This window comes from Dermacentor andersoni, chromosome 11 (genome assembly GCF_023375885.2).
Source record: "Dermacentor andersoni chromosome 11, qqDerAnde1_hic_scaffold, whole genome shotgun sequence".
NCBI classification, from domain to species: domain Eukaryota; kingdom Metazoa; phylum Arthropoda; class Arachnida; order Ixodida; family Ixodidae; genus Dermacentor; species Dermacentor andersoni.
In genome coordinates this window covers 96,907,318-96,926,288 of record NC_092824.1, presented here as the reverse complement: position 1 = coordinate 96,926,288, position 18,971 = coordinate 96,907,318, and the positions used below count along the sequence as shown (strand labels likewise).

The following is an 18,971-nucleotide window of genomic DNA, read 5'->3' as shown; positions in this document are numbered from 1 at the left end:
AGTGAGCATTCACATACACAGGTCTGTTATGGCACATTCGGCTGTCCTACTACAGGCATAATGCTTGCCTTCATCGCACATGGCGGTCTGGTAATGAGCGGCAACCAGCAGCGTAAACATATTGGGTGGCATGTCCCACCTGTTTGCACTGACAATCAGCGTTGAACATAAGCAACTTGCATTAAGAGGCAATTGGCTGACTCGAGCACCTGTTGCCATAGTCAACACAGTGACACAGACTACTTGGCATTTTAGCGTTAATTCCTTTCCAACCTGCACCTATCTTTTCTTTCGGGGACCGCAAATGTGTGGTTCACACTTCGTGCCCCACTTTGCCTCAACAGAGACATGGTCGGTTTCTTGCGCATCACCTTTGGCAGCTTTTGTGGCCCTTTCCACTTGTGTGGCTATCAGCTTCATACACCCAACCATGTAAGCATGTATGCTGGTCTCCGTTCACACCAATCATGGCCAAGGAAGGCCAAAGCACGATTTGGCCACGGCCACAGCAGAAAAAAATGAAAGCGGAGGTCTGGTTACAGTGTGTGTATATTGGGAGCCTTTGTCGCCGTGCGGACTGCAGGAGCAGGTGCTTACCTCAAGAGGCTGCTTCCCAGTGCAACTGACCAGGCCCCAACATCTGAGAAACGCAACACGGCGACCGCGACCAAGTGGGACAGCAGCGAAACAAGGTTCTGCAATTGACCACTTTAGTGTAGCGTGCGCAAAGACCCAGGCTATCGAGCAAGAAGAGCAATCCTCAACGAGACTAGGAATTAAATATAGGAATGAGAAAGCTTGCATTAAAAAAAGAAGCCACTCTGCTCTGCAAGCAATAAAGGCCAAAAAGAATAAGTCAAATGCCGCATCAGTTATTTCAGGAGGAATTGCAAATGGCAATGTATACTAGAAAATACTGCTACAGATATGTTATGCTACTAGACAGTGACTGACAGTATGGGCAAAGAAGCATTTGATCTTTAAGTTTGGATGAGGAAGAAGAATGACCTCTAACGAGAATGGGGAATGAAAAAGCTTGCGTTTATAGAAAAAAATCTATACTTGGCACAAATGGAATTTGACATGGCCAGGAAGCTGGTTAAGGAACGGCAAACTGACAGAACTCTTTTGGCCAGCATCATCTATGCTTGTTCAGAGCTTTCAGGCACATCTGAACATGAAGAATTTTTAGGAAGTCTGTGTTGAGATACCTGGATGACTCGGCCGATATCTGTGCTAGTAAAATCATGGCTGAAACTCTTTAAGTCTTGACGCAGTCCTCCGTAGAGTTGATATCTCATCCGAATACGTCTGCATCCGCTTCTTTGTTTATGATGTAAAAGCCTTGCAAATTCGTCTCCAGCCCCTTCCTGTTGGTGTAGATGTGGGGTCCTGTGATGAAGACCAAGATGTGCTTTGGTGCAGGTTCTGTTGGAGCAGAACAGTAACACATGAGATACAGCACGGATTAGCCAAACTTGCGTAGTGTTTCCTTTTATGTTTGAACCAATTATGCTGAACTGTAAATATGAACAAACATTCATATCATCTGCTACACACAAATGACATGTATCTCAGAACTAGCAAGCCAGTACAGCATATATCAAGCATATTTATTTCTGAACCCGGTGTTGTTTACCTTGTAGTAGCTGGCAAAGTCCACAGCTTGTTGTAGCAGGTGGTAGCTTCTCTTTAGTGCGTGGAGTGTGTTGCTTTACACTGGTGCCATCCTCTTTACTGCATGTCTGGAGCAGAAACTTTGACTGCATCGGAAATTGAAAAAGCACAATTTTGCAATATGAAATGCAAAAAGTTGACATATATATCGTAACGGTTTGTGACTGCAGGACACATGCGAATGTACACTTTTGTTCTAGGATGCTTAAGCAGCATGTTAAATACTGTTCATAAAATTGATATCAGCCTAAATGCAATGCATGTCAACAGCTCAAGTATCATTGAGATCACAAATAAGAACATTTGTGCGTTCATTTATACACTAGATCACACTGCGGGTTCCACGAGAAAATGCACGAAAGACATGAAGCTATTAGAACTGTTGCATTCTTTTTCTGCACTAACATGATGCACCGCGCCACTATTGCTAAAATAGTGCCCTGAAGTAAACCAAACTGAACAGCAAGAACATTTGGAACCAACAAGTACGAAACATGGGTGAACACAACAGTTTAATACATTAAATTCCGTACTTTCACTTCAATTTACCAAAGAGTTATTCTGTTTTGTGGGCGAAAGAAGTTGCCAACGGGCTAGAAAAAATATGTATGTCAGTATGTATATATAACTTCGACTCTTTCGTGGTCAACGCACATTGCATACATATGCGCCAATGCTTCAAGATCATTAGGGTACATAAGACGCAAGTTACGTAATTCTACTAAAGACATTCGTAAACTAGCTTATATAACATTTGTTCGACCTCAGCTTGAATGCACCGCATCCATTTGGTCTCCTTATCCGAAATACTTGATCTAAAAACTTGAAATCATTCAGAATAGGGCTGCGCATTTTATTTCACATTGTTATGACTATAACAAAAGCACAACGCAAATTAAGCTAGAACTCTCACTACAGCCCTTGCATGATCGTCATGACATAGCCCTGCTATCATTATTTCATAAATACGTCCATAATACAGCGCCATCAGTTCTGCCTCTTGAAACTCCTCATTACAGGTCACACTGGTTGTACAGTCAGTTCAATTTCATGCGCATCTATGGAAAGACATATATATAACTACTCCACTCTTCCAAGAGCCATTTGCCTTTGGAACAATCTCCCTAACACCATCGCTTATGAGAGTGACCAAGAAAATTTCTGGTATCTTCTGGCAACGCATTTTTCAAACTCTACATAACCTAGCGTGTTATTTTTCTTGTCTTTCCCATTATTGATGTGCTACTATACCTTATATAATACTTCGTTATAGTCAAATATGTCCTGCTTTCTCTGTAATTCTATTGATATTTTGCTTTGTGAAAGTTTCTTGTTCGGTGACCTCCCGCATTCAAAAGCATTCGGTTTGTCCATTGTACAATTTTAACACCATATTATTGTATGTTAGTGCATTTCTTACACTGTATTATTTTTATGTGTATTCACATATGTATTCTAATTATTGTATAATCTTCGAGTGTACTTTCTCCCCTTACACAATGCCTCTAGGGGCCTGTAAAGTGTACATATATATCTATAAGGCTACTCAGTCGCCTATGGCCACGGCTACGACGAGAATGTGCCGCGCGTTCCGATACCGCTTTCCGTTTCTTTCGTGACTGTGTGCGAACGACAGCCTCGCAACTAAAGGTTTGTTTCGGGGTACGTTCGATTCGCCTGCACCACCTGAACCAGTTCACGAGGTGCTACACCCTCCCATTGGTTTCAGCGGTGCAGCAATGGCGCCTGCTCAACCACGACGTTCGTTTCAATAGGTGCAGGGCTGGTTCATGATTTTGCTTCGCCCACTCGACTGTCGGTTCCGACTTGGTGCAGGCGTACAGGTGCGAAGCAGCGCGCGGCCGCGAGCACAGTTAAAACCCCGCTTACGCACGTCTGATGTGTCTACGCAAATGCATTTACGCCCCAGAATTTACGCCCGATCAGTTCAGGACCTCTCAAACTTGCACACTCCGTGCACATTAGTCTGACATAACATAATGCCTGCACCGTGTCTGCACCTTTGCATTCGTTTCGAGTGTCTCGCTGGGCCTGCACCTCAGGAATCGAGCTGCATAATTTCTGAACTTCTCGTAAACCGTCATGAACTGGTTCACAGTGGTGCAGACGAATCGAACAGGCCCCGAGCGGAAATAGCAACGGAGGGTCCTGACTGCCGATATATGATGCAGGATCTAGTTCGTTAGCGTGTCTCCGCCTGTAAGTTAACGAGACGAATATTACATAACGATCCAAGCAACAATGTTAAACGGCTCAGCGGTATTGCCATCCTTAGTCGCAGCAGAATCCGGCTCCCGTTTCGATTAGAGTGTACTAGCATAGAATAAAGTACTAGTTTCGATGCATACGTGTTCGGCACTGTTCACGACCGAAACCTAGCTTTCGGGCTTGCATCTCCGCTCGCAAGCACGTCACTTCACCCCAAGTTAAATAACGCGAGATAACGAAGCGCAATAAACTAGTTTTAGGACAAAATTAGCACCCGGCTTAAGCGTACGAACCAGTGAACATATAATGAAGAGTGTCTGCCGTGCACGCGAACATACCGGTAAAAATTTTAAATCCAGACTCGGAGGCATCCGTGCTCGGAGGTCACTAGTGAGGTCGATGATGCTGAATGTTATTTTTCGTTTATAATGACAAAAAACAACGAAGTTACTAATAAAGACTGCAATGCATAATTTGTACTCTTTGTCATGTAAGAAAACGCTTCGATAAGTATTCGAGAAAGTTTGTAGCATAGAGATGTGAACTCATGATTAACTCTATGATTTGTAGGTTAAAATGGATGGTGGATGGATGCGAGTCCCCTTTGGAACGGGGCGGTGGATTGCGCCACCAAGCCCTTGCTGCTATACTGCTTAATGTCCTACCTAGGTTAAAAAAAAAACCGATAAATTTCCATAATCAAATTTCTGTTTTTCTTTTTTTTGTTGTTGTTGTTTCTCTGCTTTTCTTCCACTCGTCTTCCAATGTTAGGGTGGCTAGAAGGCACCCTACCAATGTTCTGGAGGTTGTTGCTCCCCCGCACTTCTCGCCGATTCTCGAACTCTCTCGAACGCGCCTCTCGAAGCAGACGACGCGCTCATAAAAGGGGCGTCCGCTCGCGCCGCCGGTTCAGATTTGCATCGCTCTCGCACTGAAAGCGCAGAAGAGCTTGTGAGAGAGACAACATGGCACTGTTGCCGCTGCTCAACCGTGGTTCCTGGGGCCCCTCTGACTTGGTGAGGCGTTTCTTGAATGACGACTTCGGCGGTTCCTTCCTGGACGGCGAGCTTTTCGACCCGCCTTTCTACCACCAGCGGTTCTACATCCAGCCGCAGCACCAGCAGCCATCAGCCGCCGTCTGCCCCGCCCAGCAGGGCACTTCTGTCGCCTGCACACCGGACAAGTTCGCCATCAACGTTGACACCAGGCACTTCACTCCGGAGGAGATCACCGTGAAGACGCAGGACAACTGCGTCGTCATTCACGCCAAGCACGAAGAGAAGTCCGACGACCGCGGCTGCTACGTGAAGAGAGAGTTCACCCGCCGCTACGTCCTGCCCGAAGACGTAGACCCCGAGTCGGTGAAGTGCCAGCTCAAGCCCAACGGACTGCTCTCCCTGGAAGCACCGAGAAAGAACGCGCCCAAGGAGCAGCCCAAGGCCATCCCGATTGAAGTGAAGCACGAAGGCGCCAGCGGTGACGTCGCTAAGAAGTGAGCTAGCGCGCATAGCGACTCTAGTCACTTGTGTGGTGAGAACAGTTCTTGGGTTCTGTCATAAACTGCCCGGTGCATGTTGCGGAGAAACCAAACGGAAATCTCCCGCGTTTGTACTGCCTCGATTTTTTTTTTCTACTAGTTGAGATGACTGCTGCATCGTTCCTCTGTACTTCGTACGTGAATAAACATGTCAAGCATCGTTTTCGCTGCAACCTGGCTTCATTTTATTGTCGCTGACATCACAGCTGTTCGGACCGCTCGTGCAGTAGTAACCAATTTCAGACTGCATAATGACGTATGTGTCTATTATGCAGTTTGCATGTGCGATAAGTAAAGTTCTCAAATAGCATGCGTACCTTGGCAACATTTTCATGTTGCCCAGTGTGCCTCCCCCCTTCGCTACGCCCCTGTTTCGCAGTGCAGTCGATAACATATACCATTATAAAGCTCCAGCGCCCACACAACTCGCGAACTCTCTCAACTTTCAGTACTTTTTCAATATGTAGCAGCTTTCCTGTTTTATTTAGCTGCACCAAATATTTGCCTGTGGCAGATAGCAGAGTTCTAACTGTTGAGCTGAATAAATATAATTACAGTAACTTTTTCACAAATTACTTTACGGCACGCATTCCTATCTGCGCATTGTAGCCGGAGAGTTCGCGAGGCATATCCTCTCAAACAAAATTTTTCGGGGCCACACCAGTGTCGAGATACTTTCTTTCCGACGACAAGAAAGCATAGGCGTTCCAGCTTCTTTTGTGCTTCAGCGCATAAAGTATAACCTTTTCTTAAAGTAACTGAAACAACAGTGCATTTTTACCGCAAGTTTGACGCCTCATATATCGAAACCGGTGCCATCCTCACTATTCGTTCAAAGTCGACGTGCCTCGCGAACGGACACTAGCTGCAATTCGTGGATTGAAATATGTGCAGTAATGTGATTCATGAAAAAGTTAATCAGTGTAATTCCGTTACTTATTCAGTTAAGCGTGTTGATGTCTCGTAGAATGGCCACCTCATCGAATAATTTAGCTCAATGATTAAAATGGTGCTATCTGCCGCAGGCAGTCTTTTTCTTTTTTAACTTGATGCATCTATATATATAGCCACTTTTTAAGCCTGAAGTAGTCTGATGTGTACGTACGTACGTTTTGGGTTCGGAATTATGCCACTGTTACAAGCGTAGGTGAACCCGAAAACGGAACCACACATGAGAGTAGTTTCGGAATTGTTCGCGTTGTATTCGATTCAGCCAAGTTTCTCTGCGCCTTCTGCACCTGTTCACGGTGCACTGCACCTAGGCCTTCGATTCCCCAAGGTGCAGTGGTGCACCCTGCACTCTCATGCTCGAAGGGTGCAAGGCAAGGTGCCGCCGCGGTGCAGTGCACCCTTGAACCTTGCAGCGAGTGGGTGCAGCCCGGCACACCATAACTGGCACCCTCTGCACCCTTTCGCTTGTGGTCCCGTGCACCTTTTTTCTGAATCGAACAAACCTTATGCTGATGGTACCCTCGCCCCTTATTATGACACTCTAAGAGCCTTTCTGCCCCTTACTAGATATTGCTTATAACGAAATCCGTTTCCTGTCACGGTCACTTCGCTCTAACCAGGGTACATTGTATGTCGTAGTAATTGGAACTGCGGACAGGCAGGCTGCCTTGTTCACGCTACCACAACTGATCACATTTCTACGACAGTGGAGGGCTTGTGTGTGGCAGTAGCTTCACGGTGCAGGGTGTCAGTGTGCCTCGCATCGTAAGATATGGCCTTCGACGAGTCGATCGTCTGGTACGCTCGGGAGACCACACGACCAATGAAGCTCGGCTGCGGAGCGTAACCTGGCGTAACCTCCGTCATGCGTGGAACAAACGAAACGCACCGGCGGTTTCTGCGCCAGACGCTGCAGCCACGGGAAGTTGCAGGCTTTTGTTTGGCTTTTTGATGCGCGTGCTTCACGTTAGACGGCCACTGCGTGGTGCCGCCTCCTGTTTCCCTTCCTCGTTTTGCTCTTGTAGAACGGTACGGCCAGGGTCAACAAATGCAGCGATGCCGGGCCTGCACTTGTACGAACTCTCCTCTCCCCCCTCACCCCTTTTGTTCGTGCTTTTGCAGACGTCTCTTGCCACACAGCGGCCTACCGTTTTCGTCTGCTTGTTTTCGTTTCGTCTGGATCATTTGTACCGTGTTTAGCCGCGTACTACACCGCTCCTTTATACAAAATTGAACTCCGGGTTCTTACGTGCTAAAACCACGATTCGATTACGAGGCACGCAGTAGGAGGGGGGGGGGGCTCCGGATTATTTTGGCCACCAGGGGAACTTTAACGTGCCCCCAATGCACAGGCCATGGGCATTCTTGCATTTCGCCCCCATCGAAATTGCGATCTCGTGCTTAGCAGCGGTACGTCATAGCCGCTAAGCGACCGCGGCGGGTATGTTCGAAATTGGAAGCTCAGAGGCAGGTGGCCGTAGCTGTATCAGAGTATTTCAAAACTATGAGTATTTTTCTTTTGTAGTTATTTTCACTCTCCGCGTGGTAATGTAAGCGACGGTGTTAGACAATAAGTCAATACCACCGCTTGTGGTCTTTGCTTCTGCTCTTTGTTTCCTGTCTAATGTCCTGCCTAATTAATGACAGACGAACCTACACCTTATCCTATATATTGCATACAACTGTATATAACGATTCCTGCCGTGGCTCGGATCGCACAGAAAATCGAACGAAGCAGAAAAATGTTCTAGAGGGAACGTAAAGGTGTACTTCGACAGGCAGGGACAATAAAGAAAAAAAAAAGCAGCATGGCAACAGCGTTTCGAACAAAGCAGATGACACTACAGTTGGCGAAACTTATCTAAGCCTTGAAACAGACGACAAAAGAAGATTCGCATCGAACTCTAGAACAATCCTAGTCGTCTGGAATACTCTCGCATGCGCTATATATATGAACTAGATGTATAGTCCGTTCCATCTGCCTGCTTAACAAAGAAAAACATGATAACATTGTGCTCTTATTTTTTGGCTAGGGAACGACAAATATCAGAACAAAAAAAAAAAAAAAAAATATATATATATATATATATATATATATATATATATATATATATATATATATATATTTGTGAATAGCAAGACAAGCGAAAAAGTGCGAACATCGTGGCAAAGACCTGATACTTGTGTCCTGTAAATTGCGTTGTCTGCATGTGTTTGTGTTTTTCACAAGTTCTACAATAACTGGATATCAACTAGAGGGGCATTCGTCTTGGGGAAGTGGAAATAAAGAAAGTATTCGCCTGCCGCTGATGACGATCATGATGATTAGGATGAAAGTCATCGCGCCTTCCCAAGGTCAGCGCTCTGGGATTTCTTTTCTATGCCAGAAATTGGACACAGTTACTGTAAAGTAAAATTTGCCAGTGGGGGCGCTCTGCAAATGGGAGTTTTTCCATAAAAGCACTAATAGAACGAAATGTACTAAATATATAGTCCGGTGCGCCTGTACTTCGAATAATCCCGTCTAATTAGTATGCACTAAAGCCGTGGGATGAAAATAAATAAGTTCAATTAAAAAATACTGTGGATAAAGCAATGTTTTGAACAAAGCGATCACGATATAGCCACGAAGGTGTACTGTATTTATGAACAGTGTGGTTAGATAATTAGCGCCCGGTTATACCCTCTGTTATTCATCTCTGTAGCCCTGTGTCACGCAGGAAACGCAACGCCATATCACTCTGTCGATTTTGATATCCTGACAACGCTACACATACGAACATTCGTCGCATTCCGCAAACGTCAATGTATACTACGATTCTGACGCTCGCAATTAAAATGAAGCTGTAACTCTAGATTTTTTTTTTTCATATTTGCCGTACACGCGATACTCGGAGATGATGTCGTTAGAGAATTCGAATAACATTCGTTGCAGTTAACAGAGCTAGCTGTGTTCAACAGACTGTATTCGGAAGCAAAACTTAATTTGAATTGGAGTCTACGTGTCCACGAACCGCAATTTACAGCGACGATCGAAGCAAACAGCTTTTGCATGACAAGCGCTTTCGAGTGGCGTCGCTGCAATCTTCTGCACACAATGTGCATTTTCTTTGTACACGCGCGGTTACCCCTCTAGGGCCCTCACTAGCCGGCGGCATCGTCGCCGCGATAAAACCAAAAAGCTCGCGCCGAGAGACGTGCATTTGTAACAAAAGAAAAACACCAAACGATGTTCCCTCGCTATCTTTAGCATACGGCGTCGCCTCCCCCCCCCCCCCCCCCTTCCCGCCAGGAACGCGCAGCGATAGCGGGATCACTGCCCTTCCTATGGCGCGAAATGGTCCCTCCCCATCCGCTCCTCACCACGGCAGCTGCTCGTTTAGCGACGCGTGCGTCAAGGACGGACCCCGGCGCCCAAAATAGACGATCGAGTGCGCCGGGCAGTTGTCTGCTCACGGTTGGTGGCGACGAAAGAATGATAGGGCGTGGCATATGCGCGTACCTGAATATATATACGGAAATTTTCGCTCACGGACAACTCCGCCGACGTCGACACCAGATTTTCGAACACAGCGTTGATGTGCCAACCAATTAGAATCGCTTATTTCCGTGACGTCAAGCTGTCTTGCGTTATAAGACGACTGTCTTCTCCTTACAGATATGTCCTTCTGTCACTGGTTTTAGGAAGAAACCGGAACGTCCTGGCAAATTTTATAGGTTATCCTAATGATCAGTTCTCAGCCACAGGCAATATTTTATCTTGAAACAACCAGCCTTTATTTTCCATTTAGCCTATAGCGCTTACATTAGGAGTACAAATTCATTACACTGCAAGTGTGCTCCCTGCAACTGGATCGGCTCTCTCTCAGAGGTGAAGGACAGGCAGGCGCACTGCGTTTTTGTGGGTTGATCTTGAAATGAATGCTTATAGGTTGGTTCCGACTGTACAGAACTGTTTGTTGGGAGCCGAACTTTACTGTACGTGTCACATGGACCTGCTCTGCGTATGCTGCGCCCAGTCATGAATATGAGCTCCACTATAACCTCCAAATGTATATTTTACAAGAGAACGAATTCGCAATAACAACTTGTCATTATTCATTCGTCTACGGCCGCTAAAGCGACATATATATACTTAACCACCCCATCTATATATATATATACTATATAGACGAAACTGAAACCGGCTTCGCCAAATAGTCTTAACCGCACAAAACTTGTTTTTTCTTCAGCGAGGCTGCGTAAATCTTTCGGTGTCGTCGCAGAGAGCTATTCCGGGGGTAACCGGAAGAGTTCGGCGTTAGTTAGGCGCCTGCCCCCCCTCCAAGGAAAAACGGGAGATGGGTGGGGTAGGGCAATGCAGGAGTGGATACTTTAAGAATGCGCTCAACTCAGAGCGGTCTTCACGTATGCCGCATATAATTTTGCATTTGTGGAGCATACCGAAACAAGAAGACATGAAAATGCCCAAAGTAAACAAACAAGATGAAATGGGACAGGCGCAGAAAATCGCGCCCCCTCTTCCCCCCACTTTTTTTGCCACGTGTTGTTGTATGTCTAGAACATTCCATAAAGTCGCGCGCATTTTTCTTGAGCTGTCGTCAGTGGCATGCAGCATTTCAGACGCTTTCAGATTGATGCAATCGCATTAACGCAACTGCGGGTCGTAATTAAGCTTTGAAATGAACACTCGTTTGTTCACTTACAAGTTTGTTTGGAATTACAACCCACGCAGAAGCAAAATACGAACGAACGCATACGAACGAACGAATACTTTTCCTGCATTAAAAAAAAAGAACCTCGAATTAGTATTCAAGTGGTCGCAGCATCTTCAATTTGGCACGAAATCCAGAAAACTAATAATTCATTAATAGATATCCGGATAAAGGAGAACACGCGCTGAAGATATACTGTCTGAGTGCACTTCGTAGATGTCCTTGTATACATTGGGCAGCAGTAGCAGTGAAATAATCAGAAAAAGATTATATATAAAAAAAAGAGTCGCGACCTAGCTAGACGATTCATACAGATGAGTGGTATACCAGTTTCGGATCGCGTTCAACAGTATTGCGCAGCTTCGCTAGCTGTAAAAACTCGCGTCCTTGGCTCCCTCTGCAAGCAGCAGAAGCAAGAAAACATCACTTAACAACCGCCGACTGTGCTCAAACCACGACCGGATGATGCAAAAGCCCGTCATGCATGCCAAGCACTGCCAGGCGTCGTAAAAAAGGCGTGGCGGAGCCATTATCTTGCAGCCGTCCTTGCAGCGCACACGTATGCTGCACCACTGGATATACTTTGCAGACGTGAATGTATAAACAGAAGCAGACGTCTTCATTGTGTCGAGCCGTCGCCAAGAGGTGTGCTTCACCTTGCGTCGTCTGGATCATGTCTGGATGTGTAACCCTGAGTCTTTTTGTTGGCACAGTGCTTGGTACGAAGCAAAATATATAGAGTGCATGTAAATACTACATCAAACTCGATTCAAGGCTGTGGAGCAACGCCCAAATTGTTTCCCTGTTGCTTTTACACGTTACATACCCTCCCTGCTTACCCCCTTCACCTCCCTTGCACACCCCATAAAAATAAAAGTACTTGATTGTACGCATCAGATGCTTACAGAATGACATGAGTGTGTATACGTCCCGATAACGAAACGTGCCTGACGCTAGTTTATTTATTTATTAGTATACCTATACAGTATAGGGGGTAAATGAACGTTTGTACAAAAAAATATTACATGTAATATTGCGTGCGTGATAGAAAATTAGAACATCAAAAGTACAAAACACAGACAGACAAAGAATAATCATGTGCACACATGAACCGAACAATGAGCGTATTTCTACAACTTATACATGGTGTCGCAAAACTAAAAAATTCGTCGCCAAAGGTAACAGGTAACCTCAACGACACCATCAAGAGCAGAAAGAAGTACGAATGTGTACATATTTGTTTTCTCTATTTTTTTTTTACTGTGAAGGCACACACACACACGCACGCACACACACACACACGCTACGAAACTAAGCTGGTACCACGACGTAGCATAAACTTATCCGGAGTACACCGCCGGACAGTGCGACGGTTCTCAAAGCCTAAGTGTTGCTCTGAGGAATTACAACCCAATAAGTCTATCGCCGAATCGTAAGTTATTCGATATGAGTTCAAAATGAGGCATTCTGCGAGTCTGCGCATCACGGACTTATTGGAGGTCCGCGGCTGTCTGGTGCCTTAAAACGTCAACAAAATTGTCCCAAAATGGTAATTGAGAAATCTCGATCGGTAGCAGTCATTCGCACTTAGGGTACACGCAAAACAACGCATCATAATAACAGCACTGCTGCACAAAACCAACGTTCACAATATATGCATACACGAAAGCAGCAATGTAGAGACACACAAACGGGTACACCGCTGTAGTAAACATTTATTCTAACTGCCTAAATTTGAAACAATATTACGTCCCTTTCCAGGACCACCGAATCAATGGAGAAAATGGTGCTGCTCTGAAGGGGCTGCCGCCGGCGCACGCCGCTCTCTCGGATCAAGCGCAAAAAGGCTGTCGGGCTGAGGGGTCAACATGGGTCAACGTTATTGGTCAACGCGGCTAGTCGCTCTTCGCGCCAGTATATTCGCACTGCACGTCGTTGACGTGCGGATAGAAACATGATAAGAATAAAAGTGTATCACTACGCGAAGCATCCCGAAATTTCCAGACCATCAGCCGCCCCCTTCCCGGGGGTCGCGCAATTTGTAGCAGCCGACGCAAACGATGTCATGTGACACGCTCCAGCCAATACGATGTCACGCCAGCATTCGCGTCGACATCCCGGATGTTTCGAGAATTTGTAGCAGACGACGCAAGATAAAGAGAGAGGAAGAAAGGAGCTTGCGTCGATGTTGTCACGTGACGCGCTTTGTCCAATCCACTTTCGCGCTGGCTCTCGCGTAAACGTCCCGGATGTTTCGAGAACTTTCGCGCAGCAGACGACGAGGGCTTATAAAAGCAGACGACGCAGCGCGGCGGGCAAGAATTTCAAACTCGACAACGAAGAAGAGCATTTGCGCCTTTGGCTACGAAGGCTGTTCGTTGACTGCATTTTTCAACACGAAAGAGATGGCGTTGTTCCCGCTACTCTACCGAGACAACTGGGGGCCGTCGGAACTGGCACGCCGCTTCTTCAACGACGACTTCGGCCGAGTTTTACTCGACGGTGAGCTGTTTGACCCTCCGTTCTTCCACCAACGGTTCTATGTCGAACCTTACAACCGAGGCAGATCGGACTCGACCCGAGCCGTAGCCGAACAGGGTTCGGCAGTATCGTGCACACCGGACAAGTTCGCCATCAGCGTCGACACCCGCCACTTCGCTCCGGAAGAGATCACCGTCAAGACGCAGGACAACTGCATCGTCATTCACGGCAAGCACGAAGAAAAGTCGGACGACCGCGGCTGCTACATCATGCGCGAGTTCAGCCGACGCTACGTCTTGCCCGAAGACGTCGAGCCCGAGTCGGTCAAGTGTCACCTGAACCCATCGGGCTACCTGTCCCTGGAAGCTCCTCGTAAAAACGCACCCAAGAAAGAAGACACGAACAAGCCGATCCCGATAGAAATCAAGCACGAGTCCAGCGCGGGCGGCGACAAAAAGTGAGCTTAATCTAAAACTTACGAAGTCAGATCCGGCACCTCAGTTTGCCTCTCTCGGCGTGCCACGACCTTACGTGAACGTGTGTCGTTCCTGTGAAAGAACTACTTCCTCCGTTCCATCAGTCGATCTAAAACTGAATGCGTACTCCTACCGTGGACAAACATATCAACCCGAGACTTAGCCAAAACAGGAAGATCTTTGTTTGTGAGCAGGTACTCGGCACTCAAAACCTAACGGAGTGATAACAAAAGCATCGGTCGTCTTGCCGAGGCTGTTCATGTTGTACCTGTCATATAGGTGTTAATAGCTAATAAAGTTTTTGAAGGTTACAATTATTTCTGAGCTGTGTGTAAACTTTATGGCACAGTTGCGCAGGCTGAATTTAGCTGGCACTTGTAGAAAAAACCTGCGTGACAGACAGCAGATCGGAGCAGACAGAAATGGTGAAATCGAAATGTGCCAAAGAAAATGTTCATAATATGGCCTAGAGACCAGCTGATTGTCGATATGGTGTCGGTGTAGTAGAAAAAAAAAAACAAATTATGCGTAATATTATAAAGCTCATCACCTGCGATGAGCACCCCGGTTTGCTAATTTGCGGTATAAGTATATAAATTATGCTTCTAAAAGAAATGCAAAGCACTGACTATCGTGGTTCCGTTCATCAGGTTTGGAAAACCCCATTACTTGCACGTTTGATATCTAATTACTCCACAGCATCTTGATGCGCTGCACATTCGACTACAGGTAGGTACACATTAACATACATATATACACACATACATACATACATACATACATACATACATACATACATACATACATACATAGACACACACATAGCCACCGGAAAGTGCGTGAAATAACCCAAGAATGCCAATCGCATTAAAACAAGGCTGCGCAGCGACTACGGAGCCCTCAGGGGCGACCACGGAACGACGTTCAGGTATGGCTCAAACGTTTAGCTGCAAAAGAAATACCAATAAATAATTTATTTCTTTGCCAACAAATGGCGCTACAATCATCACACCCGACTGAGGCAGGGGCGCCCTTTATCCCCACTGCTGTTTATGACGTACTACATGCATGGTGAGGATGGAATGAGCCAGTACAGGCGGGTACAGTAGTAGAGCAGCGCCTTCCAGGTTTGATTTATGCGGACGACATTGTGTTGCTAGCTAACAAGCAAAGTGACATGCAACGTCTGGCTAGTATCTGTGGACAGGAAGGCGAGAATTTAGGTTTGAAATTTAGCGTTAAAAAATCAGATGTTAGGTGTTCAATGAAAACGGTGAACAGACAGTGGCAACACAGCGCCAGGAAATACCTCGGGTAAAAGAATATAAATGTCTCGGTATATGGATAAGCGAAGGCGATAACATGGAAACACAGGAAAAAACACTAACAGTAAAGGGGAAGAGAAATGCAGCCATAATCACGACCACGACCTACTGTCTTTATACAGTAGGTCGTGTGTCCGACACGCGCCTACAACACGCACTAAGAAACCTCCTCCGTAGTGCCTAGGCAGTCGCAAAAGCCTGTGCAAAAGCCCCCAGATTTTCTCTCTCGCGCCCGCTCTAACTCGCGCCTGCGCACAAACGGCTAGCGATCCCTCAAATGAACGTCTCGTCGCTAAACCGCGGCGTTCATGAGGTGAATAAATATCTGCACATGCGCTGAAATAAAACCTACTGGTGTCTGACTGGTGAAAAATTACCTTCTTCCATGTGAAAAACGAAAGAAGGGCCCGAACTGCTAAAACTAGTCCTTTAATTTAAAATGAGCGCTGAAAGAAAGACGCTCAAGAGAGCGGAATGAGTGCTTGATCACCTCGATTCAGCATGTTTGCATTTCGTTTGTTTGCGCTCGTATTAAATTACATTACATGTTCACAGCATAAATTATCTGCAGATAATCAAGAAGAGCGTGAAGTGTTGATTTACTTGCATTTCATAAAAGAGTCGAAGCACTTGACGGGTGAACAACACGGAGTCGGAGCCGAAGACGCGCCGCGTGACGTGTTTCGCGTCTATCCGCGCGTGCGAGCAATGGTAATTGCTTGCGCTTAATTCCGTTTGCTCTGTGAATTGTTTTGCTTGTAAGTGTGCTGCGAACACATAGCGGTTACTTTGAACGAAGAATTCGTGTAAAAAGAAGGCTGACAGTCGCTTGGACCGAGAAGCTTTCGATAGAACGTCGCTGAAACGTGCGACCCTCACGGCAACTAAACATCATGCGTGTGTGTGGAAACGAGTGCGCCAACAGCCTTCTGGCCGCTGAGTGTGTCTGTCGTGTAGCGATTACACGACGACTGTTGTGTTTTGTGGTTCAGTGCTACGAGCCAGTGCAACTGTCGTGACATCCTAAAGCGGCGGCATGGATCGTGTCAGCGAGTCTCCTCGATAGTGTTCGGGCTGCCACCAGCATTGAGCGTAGTGTGTGCACGTGCGTGAATGCGGTTGACTGTTCTCGTGAACCTTGCGACGTCGCCACGTATACTTGAATCATGACGCGCATCATGACGCGCCTCCGTGCACCGCTAAAGCCCCTTAAGAATGAGAGTACCCTTATACGAAACGCTCGCGAATTGGTCTAGCTATTACTGCACTGTGTTTTGCTGGCAATCCGTGTATCGCTTCTGGCGTTTTTCTTATGTTAATTTGCAGTTGTGTGTTTTTCACCAGTAAATGGTATCGCTGATTACTGAAACATCTTCGAGTGTAAGGAAAACTCGCAAGGAACGAGCTCGCAGCTGTATGTAATGTGCGTGCTTTGGTATATTGTACTATACTTTATTATTTCATGGCCAGTAGCAGTGGCTATGCAGTATTTGTTTTTAAAAGCAGAGTAATGCAGGCACTTAGGAATATATTTATTCACATACGCAATGCACAATATACGATTAGGATATGCAGAGTTCAAAATGACTTTTTGGACGTATTGTGAAGCGCATTTAAAACGCGCGCACAAACACAGGAAAGTGTAAAAGTAGAATTGGCTGCTGAAATTTGTCATTTTTTATCGCACGTCACACAATGCGGATATTTGTCAGCGAGCTAATGCACTTCTGCCCCGCTATTTACTTGCATGCTAGCTCATACTGCACTTGCTAAGTCAACGGCCTCATAATGCACTAAAATCAATAATCTCCACAAGTTTCGGCCGTCAACATTCATGCGCGCGAACGGAATACAATCGCAGCTCTGCACACACACGTGTATACTTTCTCTTGCGCCTTCGTATCACTCTCCTCGCATAGTCATGCAGTTTCCGACAGTTCAGTCCTTCCATCCAGTTCTGTGCAACCATACTTTTCTTCTGGTTAGGTTCTGGTTGCCGCGCGGGATGCAAAATAACTTCTTGCCATCCTCCATCCGGTTTCGGCACCCAAGTGCACAGCAACAAGGCATCTCGGCCCTCCCCGAACAAAATTATCGCAGCAATGTGCATAGCACAACAGGCGAAATGCGTGCTCTTTGCCCGGCGTGCAGGAACTTGCATGGCAGCAAAGGGGCGGAGCAAGGCCACATGTCACCGATCAGCCTATCGCTGGCGTGGTCGGCTGGATCAAAGCCTTTCTGTACTTTAAAATTATTGCGGAACTTTACTACCGCGCTGCTACCACCGCCGCGGATGGCGGGGAGAAAAATGCATAAGAATGCATGAACACCAGAATGGTGGCGCTCGGGGTAACGGTGGAGAAATGGCGTTCGCGCCAAGTAGGGGTATTTTGAGCACTCGCTCGCTGCTCGAAGGCTGCCGCGGCTCGATATAAACTTTATTTGAAATAGTTTCGCGATGAATTAGACGTTGATATTCACATAAATGGTAGCTTAGAAGACATACTGCCCGAATATGTGGTTTTCCAAAAATTGACTTTCTTGCGATTTTTTGGTTTTCAAAGGGCGCCCTCCCTCTAGGTCTGGGTGGTACTCAAGGTAAACTGCAGGATCGTGTGTGGCAGTTACACACAGACCGACTTTTTTGACATGCTGCGCTCTCGCCACTAAGGCTGATAGGCTAGCCGCTACCTCCATAAGGCCAAGCAGGCTGGAGGGGCTGGCAGATTGGTTCAGAAGAGGATGATTCAATCAAGACAATTTTCAAGTTATGCTAGCTGATCTTGACCTCACTGGTCAGAGAGGCCTTGGGATTCAGCTGGCACTGCTCCCCAGTGTCAAGAAAGCCTACCTCCATGGGCTCAGGTGGAGCACTGGAAGAGTCGGGAGCCGGAGGAGAAGGTGGCTGTCTTTCCAGCACAGTTTTTGTGAAATATTCCTTGTACCAAGCCATACATTTGCAGCAGGGCTCTAGGAAGTGGAGGACAGGGTCAGGTCAGCAAGCCCATACTAGCATCTCCCCATCAACCAGAGAAAGCGCATACCAGCACCAGTGAATTGCATCGACCTAGTTTACACCTGAAAGCTATGCACTGTGAGACAATTTTTTTTAGGTTCTACCTACATTACCTTGTCCCTTTTTTTAATATTACACATGATCCAGAGTAGGCTGCATGCGGACTGCTGCAGTCATGGCACTTTGTGAATGCATTTGCAGTTTTCCAATTTATATTGATGTTATCAGCACGTTGCACATTGAGTTTCCCATGATAGGAATGTGAGCCATCAGTATTCCAATTTATATTGATGTTATCAGCACGTTGCACATTGAGTTTCCCATGACAGGAATGTGAGCCATTCCCATATCGCTGGCTTTTGAAACATCTACTTGAGTTCAGAATGAATACCCTGACTGGACAGCTGAGGAAAGCTGACTCTCTCATGCAAGCATATTTGGTTAAGGTGAGGACTAGATCGTTGTGCTTATCTCTATTGCTTGCCTTTTTTGTTGTTACGCACCCAACCGCAGCGACCACTTGGTCAAGCAATGCATCTAGAATGACTGTCTTTCTCATTTAAC

At 46.3% G+C, this 18,971-nt stretch overlaps 2 protein-coding genes across 2 annotated transcripts; both read left to right on the top strand.

Annotated features, from left to right (window-relative positions):
* Positions 1-4,798: 4,798 nt before the first annotated feature.
* LOC126539121 (protein lethal(2)essential for life-like) lies at positions 4,799-5,616 on the top strand. The gene has a single exon (XM_050185851.3). It carries the CDS (start codon positions 4,872-4,874, stop codon positions 5,400-5,402), a length of 531 nt encoding a protein of 176 aa, XP_050041808.1. The 5' UTR covers positions 4,799-4,871; the 3' UTR covers positions 5,403-5,616.
* A 7,415-nt stretch (positions 5,617-13,031) lies between these two features.
* LOC126539113 (alpha-crystallin A chain-like) lies at positions 13,032-14,383 on the top strand. The gene has a single exon (XM_050185843.3). The coding sequence runs from the start codon at positions 13,359-13,361 to the stop codon at positions 14,049-14,051; it is 693 nt and encodes a 230-aa protein (XP_050041800.2). The 5' UTR covers positions 13,032-13,358; the 3' UTR covers positions 14,052-14,383.
* Positions 14,384-18,971: the final 4,588 nt, after the last annotated feature.

What these genes read in the sequence shown, in the direction of transcription:
- LOC126539121 (XM_050185851.3), top strand. Translation starts at nt 4,872, where the DNA reads ATGGCACTGTTGCCGCTGCTCAACCGTGGTTCCTGGGGCCCCTCTGAC.
- LOC126539113 (XM_050185843.3), top strand. Translation starts at nt 13,359, where the DNA reads ATGTTTCGAGAACTTTCGCGCAGCAGACGACGAGGGCTTATAAAAGCA.